The sequence below is a fragment of the Lepisma saccharinum genome, chromosome 5 (genome assembly GCF_977018435.1).
Source record: "Lepisma saccharinum chromosome 5, izLepSacc3.1, whole genome shotgun sequence".
NCBI lineage: Eukaryota > Metazoa > Arthropoda > Insecta > Zygentoma > Lepismatidae > Lepisma > Lepisma saccharinum.
In genome coordinates this window covers 12,564,032-12,582,123 of record NC_139233.1, presented here as the reverse complement: position 1 = coordinate 12,582,123, position 18,092 = coordinate 12,564,032, and the positions used below count along the sequence as shown (strand labels likewise).

At 40.2% G+C, this 18,092-nt stretch overlaps 1 protein-coding gene across 3 annotated transcripts in view; it reads right to left on the bottom strand.

Moving 5' to 3' along the window:
• The window catches only part of LOC145987661 (uncharacterized), a 457,555-nt gene that overhangs the window by 180,278 nt on the left and 259,185 nt on the right, over positions 1-18,092 (bottom strand). For all 3 annotated transcript variants that reach the window (XM_083122178.1, XM_083122179.1, XM_083122180.1), the window contains one exon: positions 6,532-6,699. In XM_083122178.1, the coding sequence (XP_082978304.1) occupies positions 6,532-6,699 (168 nt within the window). The remainder of the gene's footprint in view (positions 1-6,531; positions 6,700-18,092) is intronic.

Sequence of the window (18,092 nt, the reverse complement as noted above, 5' to 3'; positions counted from 1 at the left end):
GAGGAGGGGGAAGAGGCACACATTTAAGGTGCGATGAGAGTATACAAAGAGGAGAGAAAGAGAGTGGACGAAACAGAAATTCATGGGCAAAGTGAAATGATACGAGAAGAAGAGAAGATGAAGGAGAAGGATGAGAAAGAGATCCAACACATATATACATGGGGTGAAATGAAAGATAGATTGATTGATTGATTTGTTGTTTTAAGTCCACTCTTTGCACAGAAAGACTAATCGGGACCGGACCCACAGTTTAAAGTAGGACCCGAACTACTACTGTGTCATGTGCCTTCACCGGGATTCGAACCAGAGAATCTCTGATTACAAGACGACGTTGTTAACACTACGCCATCGGGGCGGCCCCTTGATATGGAAGAGAAGGAGCACACGATAAGAGACAAAGTGAAAGATTGAAGAAGAGAGATGACAGAAAAGGAAACAAATTCACGACAAAGCGAAATATGACAGAGGGGGAGATAGAGAAACAAGGGGAGAGAAGTGAGAAACGAAGAGAGAAGGAGAATGTGATAACAGACAGCAAGAAGAAATAAAAGAGATAAAGAGAGAGAGAAAGATTGATAGATTTAGTTTATTTTACTTCGCGTGTTGTGCCTCTTGGCTAATTTGAGAAGATGGGGATGAGTGATGAAATTGATGAATGAATATTCACAAACAATGAAGCCAGAGCGGGATTCGAAACCGGGACCCTTGGCGTCGCAGCGCGATGTGCTAACCACTCGACCACAAGGTCCGGCAGAGAGAAAGAATTAGAGAGGGGGGATAGAGAGAAAGATAGCGAAGTAGTGAGAGAGAGAGAGAGAGAGAAAGATAGAGGGAGAAGGAAATAAATTCATAGGCAAAATGAAATGTGAGGAAGAGAGAATATTGCATTAATTTTTGCATCTCACAGCTTGGGAACAAATTGCTTTGGTAAGGGTTTCCTCTTAAAACAAAAGCCCGCGAGCGATCTCTGGTAATTGGCTCTTGCTCCTGGGTTGTTTGTTTCTCGTCAGTTTTCCTCATATGGCTCAAGTACAGAAAGAACATGAAAAATGCGTTTAATTTGAACAGCTTTACTAGAGTATCGTCACAAAACATGAGGAAATTAAACATGTAGCTTTGCTTGTTTTCCTTGTGTAGTTTATTTAGGGTGACGAGAGTGAATGGTGAAATATACAAAGGAGCAAACAACTCCTGATCGTGACTCGAACACGATCCTTCCGAAGCGAGATCATGACGATTCCACCAATCGAATTAAGTAAATCTGCTTGTTTTGATTTGGTGACTTCAGAGAAGTTTTTAGATGCTCAAAGTTGACATTATATATATTATAAACAATTGTTTATCAACATCTCATAAATCTAGAAATGCTGCCTCAGAACGGGAAAGGAAGATTCCTAACGCTTTTAAATACTTTTTAGGTTTATGAGATGTTGATAAAGAACTGTGTATTGAACATATAATATCAACTTTGACCCTCTAAATAACTGGTCAGAAAATCAAACTAACAGACACTCCGGAATCGGTGGCAGCTTGTTTTTAATTTCATGTTTCTCTCTATACATTTAAAAATAATAATTATAACTGAGAATGGATACTGCATGGTATCCCTACCCCCTTCTGAGAGCAATTTGGCAGAAGAGCTGAAAATATCTTGCTACCTTTAGTTCCGTATCACTTAAGTCTCTGAAGGTGAGAGCATGCATGCTAAGTGACATTTTAATTGGGTACTATTTGATATATACATCACTACTGCCATCTGTGGAATGCAACCACAATAATACTTAAGCAACGGTGTTGTATGTTCAACCCCAAAAAATTGGGTTCGAACAAAAGGCAGAACATTGTGTTCTTTCACCTGTATCATCATGAATCATCTTCATTGTTACGATTAAGGTAAAGAATTAGAAATGTAAAGTTCGAGGACTGTGTAATACAGTATATAAACTTTGGTAACATATAATTCTGTTAATGAAACTGTTATGTAACAGTTAAAATATAACAATATAGTTCGCATTGTAATATCCAGTTTATAGTAGGCGAAGCTGTGACGTCCTACTCTGTGATTATATTGCACGAAAAACCTCTAGCTTACTTAGGCAGTCAGACATTCTAAATTAGCTGTCCGAAGGGTCACATCACCAATGTAATTCATATTCCTCATTTCTGAAAATCTGTAGTTTGGTGCTTGTATTGTTACTTTCTTATAATGTTTTAATATTAACTGTATCGTGTTTAAATGGGCCGTGTTCTGCTGATAAAATGTCAATTTAAAAGCATTTAGACAAAATTGAATAAGAATGCACTATAGCTTCAATACCAACACCAATTCTAACATCTGATATTTGTGTGCTCACGCCTGAATAAGAATGCACTATTATAGCTTCAATACCAACACCAATTCTAACATCTGATATTTGTGTGCTCACGCCGGGAAACTAATTTCGTTCCACTGCTTATAAGTCATAGCTAATTGTAGCTCCCACGGAGCCAAACTGTTAGAATTCTCGCATTTATAGGTCAAGAGTTTTTTTTTTTATCCTTGTACAGATCTCCCCAAAAATTCTCTGTCGTCTGCCGATCATAGTTGCCAAGCGTGTTTCGTGAAAACGTCGTGACTGACCGTGCTGTTGCACAAATCCTTCGAAAGGCAAGCAAGCCCTTCAAGGAAAAATTATTTTCTTCTCTCTGCCTCAAATACCTGCTCTCTGTGTGTCGGTTGTGTTCTGCACCCCCTCATTCTGAATGTGGCAACCAAGGGTTCAAATTCCCCTCGTAAAGGGAACGGCGAGCTCTGAGTGGCAGAGAACCAAGCACGTGATATTCTCAGCGCTCCTGTCCGTGGGTGGAAGCAGTCGCGTGATGGCTGCCAAGGTCAGCAGACAACGGACCACAGAGTGGCGGGAGCGGTACCAGAACAAACCTTCAGACGTATAGTACGAGCAGTCCTGGGTTGAATTCTCGGTGGGAACCCCCAGTATTTCGGTGTTGGTCTAGCATTGCGAGGACATTTGGGGAGGAACTTGACAAGAATAAGTAGCAAGCTCCGATCTCTAAAGCCAGAAAACAGCGGCGATGGGACTAGATGTGCTGACCACATGTCGCCAAATGAAAAATCAGCTTGGCAAGCCCTGGCACTCAGAGGGCTGTTTAGTTTATAAACATCTGGGATGTACTGTAGGCCTCCCCGATGGCGCAGTGGTAGCGTCGCGGCCTGGTAATCAAGGTTCGATACCTGGTGGAGGCGCACAGTATTTCAGATCCCACTTTAAACTGTAGGTCCAGTCCCAATTAGCCTTACTGTGCATGAAGTGGACTTAAAACACGTACTTTACATCTGGGATGCACACACCAGCAAAGAAAGTTACCAAGGACACGTAACACACAACGTGGACAGATGTAGTTAAGCTAAAAGGTCTATCCCGCTAAAACTTAACAACATTAAGCCACTTACAGGATATATAAGTCACAAATTGTTTACCGGAAGTGCAACAACTTTATGCAAAAGTTATCTGGGAGAGCATCCAGTGCGAAGGACGAGGAATATTAAACGAAGTTTCGCAATAACGCGCACTCTGACAGGCAAACAGCAACTCACGGGTCTTGCTACTCTGAGAAGGCGAACAAGGCACCCAAGTTGCTTCGGTGGAGTGTAATTAGATTTCAGGGGCGTTGTAACTTAATTTCGTGTGCTCTGGTAGAGTCTATTTCTTTCCCTGGAAAGTAAACATGTTCTGATAGTTCAGTATTCATTTATGTCAGCTGAACAGTTCTTTTAGAGTGAAAAATTCAATTTCAGGAACAGAGAATTTAAAGCGCACTTCAATGACGATACATACCTATCTGAATCGTTAGAAGCATGGATTCTTGTGTTTATAGAAGAAATCAAAGAAGACTATACAGAATGTTTATTTCACTTGCATTAAAAGAGCATTGCTTGATGGAAGAACAATAACAAATATGCATAATTCTTTTATATACCAGAAGATGTATAATCCTAAGGCTCAGTGCATCCATAATTTTAAGGAGAGCTGATGCATCTGACACGTACATTTCTCAAATCTGTTAGCAATTAAGAAATAGCTTCTGACTTCGACTACCTTTCACTGTACATTAAAAGAAAAGAGGATACGATCGTTAATTCCAAGAAACAAATGCTGCAATTAGTGGCGAACGCTCCATATACCGGTAGCCAGACAATTGCGATGGCGGACAATTCAGATGACTGACAATTGAGATGAACACAAAAGTGAAAGGGCGGATGGACAATTGCGATAACATTTTAAATCTTCTTACAAATTGAAGGGTGACTTAACACCCGTACAATACCTCTTACAGCTGGCCCCCGTGGCGGAATTGTTAGCACGTCGCGCTACGATGCCAGGGGTCCCGGTTTCGAATCCTGGCTTGGGCATGGATGTTTGCGAGTACCCATTCATCAATTTCATCATATCATAACTCATCCCCATCTTCGCAAATTAGCCAAAAGTGGCATAAGAAGCGAATTAAAATAAAGCAAACTCAATCAATCAATACCTCTTGCAAGAGAATTATGTGAAATATTGATACTTTCGAATAGAACACTGATTCCTCTCACAATTTTTCCGGGCTTGAGACAGGCAAGGTAGCTTGTAAACATAGCCTACTTGCATTACAACCACTTTTAGCTTAGGTTAGCTTAGGTGCACCTGCGGTTAGCTATTGTTCTACCATCATTTTGTAAAATGACCACCGTCAAAATCATCGCAATTGTCCGTGATTTGAGCTTCATCGTAATTGTCCGCCATTGCAATTGTCCTATATTCAGACCAAGGACTAGCGTCTAGGTGCTGAGTGATCAGCTGGAATTTAACATTTTTGTCAACAAAGTATGCGAGAAGACAAAAACGAGTACACAAAAGCGAAATGTTTTATTTATTTATTGATAGAGCTCAACAGGCTGAGCCCAATTGTAGTGCTCTAATTACATAATATTACTACAATTGATTCAGTGTTCCAGTAATAGTATTTTTAAAATTGTATAAACCCAATGCAAAAATATCAATTGTGTTATTTACACATGAAATTGTGTTGAAAAAGTTGCACGCTCTCCACACCGGAGAGGCAGAAAGAATTGAAGTTTTCGCTCTCTGGCAATGAAAGATTTTATGCTTGGGACGTATTTTGGAATTGGGAACATTAAATAATATGGCTGATAATAAGTTCTAATCGTCTATTATACCGTTAATTACTTTATACAGAAAGAGCAGGTCATTTACTTGTCGTCGGAGTGCTAGTTTGCTGACGTTGGTCTCTGAGACTAGATTATCGTATGAATCGAATGTTGGATATTCTCCACAGGCTTTGAATTTGAGATATCTAAGAAACTTTGACTGAATACGTTCTAGTTTATGAATTAAGTCTATTTGAGTGGTATTCCAGATTACTGACGCATATTCTAGTTTTGACCGTACGAGGGAATAGTAAAGTATTTTCACTGGTTCTATTTTCGTGAAGTCGTGGCTTGACCGGATTATAAAACCTAAGTTTCTGAAAGCGTCGTTAGTAACAGTTTCAATATGCTTATTAAATTTGAGCTTGGTGTCGAAGGTCACTCCGAGGTCTTTAATTTCATTTTTGCGCGTGATTTGTACATTTTTAATACGGTATGGAAACACACAAGGTGCTTTGCTTTTTGTGTAAGTGACTACGCTGCATTTTGTTGGGTTAAGATCCAACTTGTTATTTTAACACCAAGAGATCACTCTCTCTACATCTTCCTGTAGTTTCAAACAGTCGTCAGAGATAGTTATTTCGTGGAAAAGCTTAAGATCGTCGGCGAAAAGCAACTTTTGAGAATTTTGTATGCAATTTGGTAAGTCGTTGATAAGTAATAAAGACAAAAGCGGTCCAAGGTTGGACCCTTGGGGAACACCAGAATGTGGAGTGAAGGGACGACTTTTGATTTTCCTGTATATTACAGTTTGCGTTCGATCGGCTAAATATGAAGCGAAGAAATTTAAGAACCTAGTACCTCAAGAACGGGAATTATCAGATTATTCACTCAACTAACTCGCTCGTAATCGTTTCTATTGGCGATTCTTACAAAGGAGAACGTTTAGTCAGGTACACGGAATGCACTATATGTCAACTAAAAGCTACACACACTACCACCGCCTGCAATGAAGGACAAAATGTCCATATAAATATTTCAAGAGTTTCGCACGAGAAAACTGACCAGCTAGAATATGCAAGATATTATATCTCAATGGAATAAAATAACGGAAATACGAAAGTGTGATGGTGTACCAAAACGTACAAGTAATATCAAAAGTTCAACGGATGAATCTACAGAAAGAAATGCCGCGTTTTCATTATTTCACTGGCGATTTTCTATGGTCAGTTATTATAAATTCTAAGTTAGAATATTTATAACTTTACATAATCTATTAATGCAATTTCCAAATTGCAATTGTCTGTTTTGATTTCGTGCACTAAGATGAAACGTGCCTGTTGATAGAGAAAGCATATTTGATGAAATTCTGCTCCACTTACCTGTGAAGTAGACGTCGGACACATCATTCCGAGGAACCTTGATTGGTTTGTATTGATCTATGTGCGCGTGCGTTGCAATGCGCGCTCCTGAAGGTACGAAATCTTGCTGAGCGTCAACCTTCTTAGTTTCCTTGGTGAACTCATCGTCTGAAGTGTCCGATTCTGAACCTAAGATGAAGGAGACAGAACGAAATTATGAGCATGGTCTAACTACATTTGTAGAGTAGGATACATAAGTATTACCAAGCAAACTGTCCATCATCAAGTTTATTTTCTTTGTTTTAAGCAATGAGAACTTCAAGAATTGAACCAAAACGCCAAACAAGCATCTGACAACTTCCGCACCAGCCCTCAAAAACGTACGATTCAAGGGCGTATAAGGGGTACCTGAGAAGGTACACAAAAGAACAAAGTAAACCTCACTTCTATGCAGTACACCCTAGTAACCGATTCTTGAAGGCCAACGAGGCTTTGGCGCCTGGATCCACGGTCAGTAAAATCCTCTGTGGGGCTATGTTGTCCTGTTTTATCCTCATTTGTATTGAGTGCTTATTTAGAGCTTCAGCTTTTGACCAGGGTAGATTTTATCTTCTGAGACAGTATAATATTGTATAGTCAGTAGGGTGCCCAAGGTGAGCTTGGTGGGGGTTATAACCCACGTTTGTCCCAATATTCCTAAAAAAACGTGAACGGCAGGAAAAGATGGCAAAATAAGGGTTGACTATTAAAATAGTGTACGTAACCCCCTCTTTCAAAAATCCTCGGCATGCCACTGAGTAGTTAATATTCTTCCATGACTATTGGTTTTAAAAAATGACAGGAAGTTTTTAACAGACATGTTTCAATTTCTTGATTGGGCCGTGACCCCAGACACTTGGACCACCCTGTATATTACCATACATGAAATGTGTAGTCTTAACCATCCTTTCTGATGCCCATTTGTACGAAAGTAAATGTGTAATTATCATACCTTTTTCATAAGTTCTGAATTGCGTAACGTTGATTTGTTCTCAGTTGATTACTTAGCCATAATTCAAAGGGTACGGATTTCACATCGAAGCGACAAGCGGCACGTGATGAGTGTCACTTTAGGATTTCTCCACTCGAATGGAGTCTTGTGCAGCGTGTTATACCCCAACGGTATAAAACGTGGCTGTTGACTGGTTTGTTCCCAAGTGATGAAATTAATGGGACGCTCCCACAGGATCACCTATTCCCAGATCAGGACTCGAACCAGAAACCTTCGAATCGACCAGCCATCATAGTGGCACAAAATCATCTCAAATGATTGGAACCTGGAGCCATTACAAAAGGTGTCGATACATATTGATATGCTCTGGTATCGACTACTGCAATAAAACATGTAGAAAATATCTCGTTGAAATTAGAAACAAGAGTAAAATAACGAAATTACAAATGTAACACTTTACTGAAAACTTATTACTTAATTGAACTGTTAAGTCCACTTTATGCACATATAGGCTAATCGGGACTGGACCTACAGTTTAAGGTGAGATCCAAATCACAGTGCAATGTGCCTCCACCAAGTATGGAACCTGGGACCCGTTGTCTGGTTTGGTTTGATTGAGTTCTTAAGTCAACTTTATGGACAGAAGGCGAACCGGGACTGGACCTACAGTTTAAAGTTGAATCCGAACCGCTTTGCGCCTTCATCGGGTATCGAACCCGGGACCCATTGATTACAAGGCGACGATGTTACCATTACACCATCGGGAAATCCCTAATACTGCAGTAAATAAAACAAAGTTTCATTTTAATTAACTGTGCATTGAAATTGCCTTAAAGCGTGGAGCATGTTAGAGCAATAAAAGAATCGGTAAATTCTCCATGACTGCCCTTTAACACTATAGAAATTAATATATAAAAATGGATGTATGCGTGTGAGTGTGTGTGTGTGTTTGTTCCGGCATAACTCTCGAACGCCTGGAGCGACTTCAACCAAACTTGGTACACATATCACTTACAATCTGGAAAGAACTACTGTGTGGGTAAGACACCCCTGGCACTCCTAGGGGTGCGGGTGGGAAGGGTGTGACATGTAAAAATAATCGAAAACGATCGATATTAGTGTTGAATCCATAATTTTCGGGGTCGCTATGATGACTAGTGACTCACAATGCCATTCAACTCCGGGACACCCCTGGCACCCCTAGGAGGGGTGGGAAGGGAGTGACATGTAAACATAATCGAAAACTACCGATATTAGTGTGGAATCCATAGTGTTCGGGGTCGCTAAGATGAATAGTGACACTCCCAATGCCGTTCAACTCCAAGTTCATTTTACACTATAGTTAGGATTTATTATTTTCCTGTCTAATAGAAGACTGCTATAAATAAATACCCGGGCAACGCCGGCCAATCAGCTAGTATTATATAAGAGAGAGAGGTGGCGAATAACGATGGGAAATAAACGTGAGCGAAATTGCAATTGGTCGAGTGCCCAGAACAAAATTAAATCCAACAAATCGAAGCAGTAATTCACTAATGGAACTTGCTTGCTGCAGTCGACCGCAGACAATCCCTCTGGGTGGAACCGGTGCGCAGTTCGAAAACGTTTTTCCTCAATTTTTGTTTCGGAAGCAAATGAACGTCCATTCTGTTTCCAGTCAAGACGAGAAAATCATTTTATCCCTGCATTGCGAGCATCAGAACAAATTAATGAAACATTCGAAAGCAGAAAATTCTGAAGCACCAGTACGAAATTCTCGTTCCGCTAGAGCAGAGATAGTCATGTTAACTGATTAGGATTGATTGTTTTGAAGGACATGAGCTTAAATTAAACCTAAAATATTTGGGTTATTGCAAGGACCTGTTAAGAAAACATGTCGTTACACGCCAGATTAAATAACAAACACTGCAAACTTAGCCTGATGTGGAGATGCCGGATTTAACCCGCCGCCATCTTGAAGATCGACGCCATGTTGAAGTTTTTGCATCGATCTATTCAAAGCTCAGTACCTCTAGAACCAGTGGACCGAATTCAACAAGATTTGGTTTGAGGTGAAGCTAAAAGAGCGAAGAATGTATAGCATCCAAGAAAAATAACTGATATAATATATATTAATGGTTAGCTATATCTGAAATTTAAAATTAGAAAAATATAATTGCATTTTCAAGAAATTGTGTCGTCTTATCAGGAAGAAATTTTATTAACTTTAAAAGAGCATTATTTTTGAAGTATAAATTGTAAAATTGAGAAAATAACAGCTACAGCAGTAACTTATATATGTAGCGCATATATACACATAGTTAGTTTGTTTCTATTCTCTCTCTCTATCTCCTTCTCCCCCCCCCTTTTTTTGTCTAGATGTTCTATCAGCAAAGGACAACCGCCACTAATGATCCTGTAGTATAACCAAAATGTGTCACGGCTGAAGGGTTAGCAGTAGCCCCTCCATGCAATAGAAATATATATTTTCATGTAATAAATACCCGAAAAGCTTATGACAATTTGCAGAAAACGTTAGTACACTGTTAGAAGTTATCGTAGTATTTAGAGTATTCTACGGTTAAAACTTAACAGTCTGAGTTAATGTACAAAAAGGGGACACAACTGTTCTATTATTAAAATTTAAATATTTTATCATGTGTAAATTTGCGTAATGATTATACATTACAGTTGATTTCACCAAAGTTATTTTTAAAAACTTATACATTAGGTTAAACATACAATAACAGTTAATATATTACGGTCATTTTGTATGGTTGTTGGAAAGCAACGGAAACTCACTGTCTTTAAACAGTTATTTATCCAGCCATTTTACAGTGTAGTTAATTTGGATAATTGTTTGGAGTAAAGCACATATTTAACCAAGTTATTACCATGACAATAATAATGGCCATGTTGTGGCGCAATCTATTTTTTGTACCATCTACATTTACGAACTACAGAAGTGTCTTGTGACTTGCGACTCACCCTGTATATCCACAGTAAAATCAATAAGCTTATACTGAATTGAATATATTCGAAACACTGTGTCGACCTCCGTGGAGGAGTGGTTACGACACCAGGGTTCGAATTTCGGCCTGGGCATGAGTGTCCCTTCATCAATTTCATCACTCATCCTCATCGTCGCGATTAACCGAAATTGGCGTAAAAGAGACGCCGAATAAATAAAATCACATCAAGTTCAACAGCCCCAAAACACAAACTAAAACGCTTTACAACTGTATAAATGCGATTACAGCACGCGCATTGTGAAGCGCAAAATGAAACAAATGCATTCAGTTTCGTAGAAAAGCTTCCGATGGTTCATTAAGTTAACATCTGGATTATGAATTAAATTTCGAAATTAACGCTACTTTGTTATACCATGTACCAGTGACGATGCAGTAATGCAGTAATATTTGGATTAGATCTATGTTATATATAGCTACACACAAACACACACACACACAATTTTTATTATTTGGTGGGACAGAAGTTTGATTTGATTTGATTTTGTGTTTTAAGTTCACTTTATGCACAGTAAGGCTAATCGGGACTGGAATTACAGTTTAAAGTGGGATCCGAATCACTATGTGCCTCCACCGGGTATCGAACCCGGGACCCCTTGATTACAAGGCGCCGACGCTACCGCAACGCCACTGTGGAGGCCCTGGGACAGAAGTAATTAAGGATCTAGGATTCCTGGTTCGATCTGCGGATGAGGTGTACTGCACAGAGGTTCAGATCTCATTCACTTTAAACTGTAGGTCCGGTACCGATTAGAATATCTCAGCATAATTAGGCTTAAAATAATATTTGACAAAGAAAACTTTTGATGTATGTAATTGAATAGCTTACTTGCTACTTATAATGGAAACCCGCTCGGTGGTCGAGTGTGATTGGTCCACTTTCAATCTCGCCACCGAATTTCCAAGGTTCGAGTCCCGGCTTGAGCATAGGGGTTCTTTATGAGTGTCCCTTCATTAAATTTCACCTAATCGTTACTCACTTGCATCGTCGTCATTAGCCAAAAGTGGCAGCACAGAGACGCTAAATATTAATTATAAACAAACAGACTAATTTCCCTGGTTTAAAATTGCTACATCTTTTCTGCTTACAATACCAAGTTGAGACATAAACGTGACGGAAAATTCATAAAATATCATATCACAATTCTATATGTCACCACTGGTGCTGTAGCTATCCCAGTGCAGAAAAGGAAAAAAGGCGACATTTATTATGGCAACATTGGCCACAACTATGTACGAACTAAACCGTCCTTACTTTCGCAGAGTCTGGCAACTGACATGCTGTACCGCATGTCAAAGGAATTTGACTATCGTCTCGACGTAGCTCATGTTGCCGTGTGAAGACATACAGAGCACTTGCAAGATTATGATAAGATATTTTATGAATTTTCCTGATCCAACATTTATAAACATACAGGGTAATTCAAAATAATTCTCCCGATTTCAAATCTGCACATAGTTTGTTGATTGAGTTTATATGTGGACTTAAAACATAAAATCAACTCTGTCAACAAATGATATGGACATATGGAATCGGGAGAATGATTTTGAATTACCCTGTATATTGTAACAGTTTAGTTTCAGTTGTTTAAAATAAAGTATCAGTATGCATAGATAAATTATTAAAATTTATGAATAAATATTATCCTAATATTCAAATTTGATTGAATGAAGAAGTCATTCTCGCATATTTCCAGGAACTTCCGGTCAATAGACACCCTATTCCAAGTGTCATACAGTGAAGCCAACCATATTCAGGAAATTTTATTTTCCTTTTCACGTTGCTGTGACGCTATACGAGGAAGTGATCGACGGTAATTAGGAGAGGCACTATTTCCTGAATCCCGACGAGGAAAAGGCTAGAATTACAGGAAAAGTTCCACGTTCATTCTCTTCAAGAAAAAGAGAGCCCTTTTCGGCCTCATTATGTCCGTGGAAAATAAACTTGGGAAGCTCGATAACATTCCACCCAGAGGTACTTAATGACCCGTGGCAGACATCAAGAGGTCACGTGGGATGACGAACGGGTAGGTCATTGACAGAGCAATTCCTGGGGAAACTTTACACCATTTCCAGGTCTACTCTACTTTAGTTCAGGTCTTTCAGAGAAGTAACACGTTTGTTTCATTCAAGCATAGCACAGGATACTAATAAAGTCATATCGAATAAATTTGATAGACTAACTCCGCGTTGGTGATAAAAACGAGATAATATGCGTTTTAAATCCATTCGTTTAATGGATAATCAAATGAGATGTAGCAAATATCTTGGCGATATCTGTATTGTTTCGAGAAACGTCTTCTGATTGGTCGGAATAATTTTGAATGCCCTTCCACAACGCCACCACACTGCAAATACTTTTTATTTATTATTATTATTTTTTTAACAACGGAAGGTTGTTCTTAAGGAAAATAGTCCGTCAAATCCAATTTTGTGGCTCAAGTTACAACTATACAATACAAAAACAAAGTTCGTGATTCAATCTAGTCGAATATCCAATCATAGACCAGATTCAGGTACAATTGCAAATAATAGCTCAAAAGATATAAAGCCGCGTTTACACCGATAATGTTATCAATTTTTTGTTGTGATTTTGTGATTTGATTTATTTTACTTCGCCTTCTGTGCCACTTTTAGCTAATTTACGAAGATGGGGATGAGTGATGATATGATGAAATTGATGAATGGACACTCACAAATATCCATGCCCAGGCCAGGATTCGAACCCGGGACCCCTGGCGTCGTAGCGCGATGTGCTAACCACTCCGCCACAGGGATCGGCATCAACTTTTTGTTACCAACACGGTTAACAACAGATGTTGGCAACAAATGTTGGTCACCCGAACACTAGTTTGACTTTATTTTTGTTAACTTTTGTTAACATTTTGGCTGTATGACCTCAGTTGGCTGCAAGAAGCAGACTGTGGAGGAAGTTGTACTCTCTGTGGCAGCATGCGTCATTTTGGCGCAAGAGGGAAGATCAAGAAGATTCTGGGTGAGACCTTCACTGCGGGCAAGAGCTAATTATAGCGAAAGTGACCTGTTGGTTATTATCTTTTGAATTGTGGATAAGTTTGGTCCCAAAGGACAGGCTTTTCGCGGAACAATTGAACTAAGTTCAGCACTTGATCCTTTGATCACTCCATCTCACTCAAAAGATTTTCCATGGTAAATAAATTACAAAACAAAACACACCGCGCACGAAACGATGCTTCCGCACTCGCTGGCTGGTTGTCACTGGCGTGATGGTGGCGGGAGGAGAAGCGGGGGATATGTTGCTATCGATAAAGCTCTGTTAACATGTGTTGGTAACAAATGTTGCTAACATTCTTTGATCTTTACCGAGTTCTTGTCGATAACAAAATTTTTGTTGCCAACACGGGAAATCTGTTTCTAACATGAGATGTTGATAAATTCACAAACGTTTTTCGAAATGTTACCAATATTTGTTGGTAACATGTGTTAGGAAGGAGCGAATTTGCAATACCGGAAGTATCGGTATGACTTAAGATGACCGGACCCATCTCAGATTTTCTTCATATTTGACATACGAGGCCTGCTAATGACGAATCTGAAGTTAAAATTTGTCGGAAACGTCTAGAAATTGCAAAATAATTGCGAACCATTGACGCTAGCCCCACGAACCATTGGCGCTAACCCCACGAACCATTGGCGCAGCCCCACGAACCATTGGCGCAGCCCCACGAACTATTGACGTGTGGTTAGGTTAGGAAAACATAGTTTCAATTTGGTGTCGTGGTAGTATCAGGAATATATATACAGTGAGTGTAAAAAGTGTTTGGACACCATTGAATGAACGTAAACAGGGGATCCGCTCAGGGTTGTGGGTGCAAGTAGGCGAGTGGAATAAAAACCACATCATTCTACCTCATATACTTGTTTATCTGACACAACAGGAAGATACAAAATGTTAAAAAGAAACCATCTATAAACAATAATAACGAAAATATCACATATTTTGAACTCAAAAAGTCTTTGGACACTTGCCATTCTTGTCAATATTTTCTGCAAAAAACACAAGCATTTAATATTTTGTTGGATTTGCTTTGGCACGAATAACTGCCTGGAGCCTGTCTGGTACAGATTTTACCAGACCTTCAGTAATCTGAGGTGAAATGGCGTTCCATTCTTCCTGCAATACTAATTTTAGGTCGGATTTGCTGGATATGTTTCTTTTTCTTATCTGTTTCTCTAATACACTCCATAAATTTTCTATGGAGTTCAGATCTGGGGATTGAGCGGGTGTGTGAAGTTGTTTTGGGGTGTTATATAACAGCCACAATTTTGTATTAAGGGCGGTATGCTTAGGATCGTTGTCCTGTTGAAACAAGTAATCATTACCCAAGTTCATTTGAGCCGCACTAGCGCGCAAATTATTCTTCAATATATCAACGTACATGTACTGATCCATCGTCCTCTCTATGAAATACAACTTGCCGACCCCAGCAGCACTCATACAACCCCATACTAAGAGTGAACCGCCACCGTGTTTGATAGTTGGGATTAAGTTTCGCGGCTCCAACTCTATTTCTTTGCCGCCATACCATATGCCTACCATCCGACCGAAATAAGTCGAATTTGCTTTCGCCCGAAAAGATGACTTTGTTACAGAAGTCTGCATCGCAATTGCAGTGATATAGGGCAAATTCGAGGAGCTTTTTTCTGTTTATTGCACTAACCCAAAATTTATTCCTTGCCACGCGTCCATGGTATGCATTTCGTCGGCATACGTAACGAACTGTACTCGAGGAAACTTGCTTACCTCGGTCTTGAAAGCTTGCAGCCAACATCGGAGCACTAGGTTTGGGGTCTTTTTTCATATTTCGCAAAATAAACCTTTCGTCTTGCACAGAAAGCACTCTTATTCGTCCACTCCTCACCTCATTTTCTACTGTTTCTCTTTCGCCAAAGCGATCTATGATCACGTGCACTGTTGATTTAGGAATTCCGGACAAGCGTGATATTTCCCTTAACGATTTGCACTGGTTGTGTAGCTGGATAACTTGCCGACGTTCACAAACGGTGAACTCTCTCCTTCCGGGACCCATGTTGCACTATCGTGTTCAATGAGGCGGAGCTACTGCCAGTACTGAGACATCCGAACTGACAGCTGGGAGCCCAGAGGTTGAATGGGTCAGTGGTACGTACTTTATGTGATCAGAAGTATTCGGACACCCACCTGAAAATAAAGTACAAGTTTGGGCAACCCTCCATCGGAAACACTGGCAGTCAATACAGTGTTGGCCCACCCTTAGCCTTGATGACAGCGTTCACTCTCACAGGCACACTTTCAATCAGGTCCTGGAAGGTTTCCTGAGGAATGGCAGCCCATTCCTCGCAGACCGCCAAAATGAGAAGAGCTATTGATGTGGATCGGTGTGGTTTAGCACGAAGTCGGCATTCCAAAACATCCCAGAGATGTTCTATGGGATTCAAATCAGGACTCTGCGCAGACCAGTCCATTATTGAGATGATGATGTCGTCAAACCACTCCCCCACAAGCCCTGCAGTATGGACGGGTGTCGGAAAGACACAATGGTCATCCCCAAACTGGTCTTTGACGGTAGGCAGCATGAAAGGTGTTAAAATGTCAACGTAAGCTTGTGCCGTGACATTGTCATGGAAAGCAACAATGGGGCCAAGCCCCCTCCAGGAGAAACATGACCATACTGTAACCCCGCCACCTCCGAATTTCACTGTCTGCACTGTACAGGATGGTAGACACACCCACACCCTACCATCGGATCGCCACATTGTGTATTGTGATTCATCACTCCACACAACGGTTTTGCACTGTTCTATGGTCCACTTTCGACGCTCCTTGCACCACACGAGGCGGCGTTTGGCATTTGTCTGTGTGATGTTTGACTTATGGGAAGCTGCTCGGCCATGGAAACAAAGTTGCCGCACCTTGCGCCAAACAGTAATGGTGCTTGGAGTAGATCCTGATGCAGTTCGGAATTCCTGTGTGATGGTGGCAATGGATGATTGACGATAATGCTGTACGATCCTATTCAACACTCGATGGTCTCTGGAGGTCAACATGGGAGGTTGGCCTGCACGCTTTTGGGTTGTACACATCCCTTCACTATAACAACGGAAACAGTGGACAGAGGGATGTTTAGGAGGGTGGATATCTCACACCCAGACTTCCTACACAAGTGGCACCCAACCAACTGACCACGTTGAAAGCCTGAGAGTTCCTCAGACCATCCCATACTGCTGTCTCACACTGTCTGCAGACTACTGAGTTCGCTGACTATGTGTTCTACGCGGTAGATGGCAGTACTGTGTCGCCCTCTATGATAAACACACGTTTTGCGGTGTGTCCGGATACGTTTGATCACATAGAGTATATGGCAGTCCAGGTTTATTGATCGTGTTTCACAGAGGTCCTTTTTAATGTTTTTTACTAAGTGTCCAAAGACTTTCTGTGCCCATAATTTGTGGCATTTTTGTTATAATTGTTCATGGATTGTTTATGTTTTGATATTTTTATTTCGTTGTTGTGCCAAGAGAGAAAGAATTTGAGGTAGAACCATTGCACGTTTATCCCGCTCACCTACCATCATCCAGAACGGCAACTACAGCAGTATCCAAACACTTTTTACACTCACTGTATATCCTTGTGAAACAAAAACAATTCGCGAAAATCGACGGTTTCCATTCCAAAAACTAACGCCTTATTTTCGCTTATTTTCCGCTTATTTCTAGAAGTTTCCGACAACTTTTAACTTCAGATTCGTGATTAGGAGGCCTCAATTTGTGAGTATGCCAAATATGAAGAAAATCGGAAAGGGGTCCGGTCATCCTAAATCGTTCCGAAGTATCTCCAATTTGAAATTCGGCATACTCACTAATTTTGGCCTCCTAATCACGAATCTGCAGTTGAAATTTGGCGGTCACGTCTAGAAATGGCAAAATAACACGAAATAAGTGGGTCCGTGAACGGAGTAAACACCATTGATTTATGAAGAAAACTATTTTTTTGCAATGATTAGAGTTTCAAAACTATGTTTATGATTACCCTTAATTTTTACTATGCTTGATGGGCTTCCCCGATGGCGCAGTGGTAGCGTCGTTGCCTTGTAATCAAGGGGTCCCGGGTTCGATACTCGGTGGAGGCACATAGTGGTTCGGATTCCACTTTAAACTGTAGGTCCAGTCCCGATTAACCTTACTGTGTATAAAGTGGACTTAAAACACCAAATCAATCCAATCCAATTACTTTGCTTGCCTAATTTTACCGTGAATGGTTTGTGGGGCAAACATTTTTTCCACCTTATGCAAGACGCCCTTTTCTCAAATGCAAATGAACGCTCCATGCAACGGGCATCACTTATCGCACAACATTGTAGCAACCGCACCGTTGCATGCAGTGGGTTAATGGTCCGCAAAAAGTAGTTTTACTTTGATGGTATTTTTAAAATTTTGTGTTAACACAGCATGCTTCAAATGGTTAGCATACATTGAATTAAATAAGTTTTCACCGTGATTAAAGCAGAAAGTTTCTTTTAATTCGGTAATTACTTTCTAAACCAGTGACAAAAATTCCACCTGTT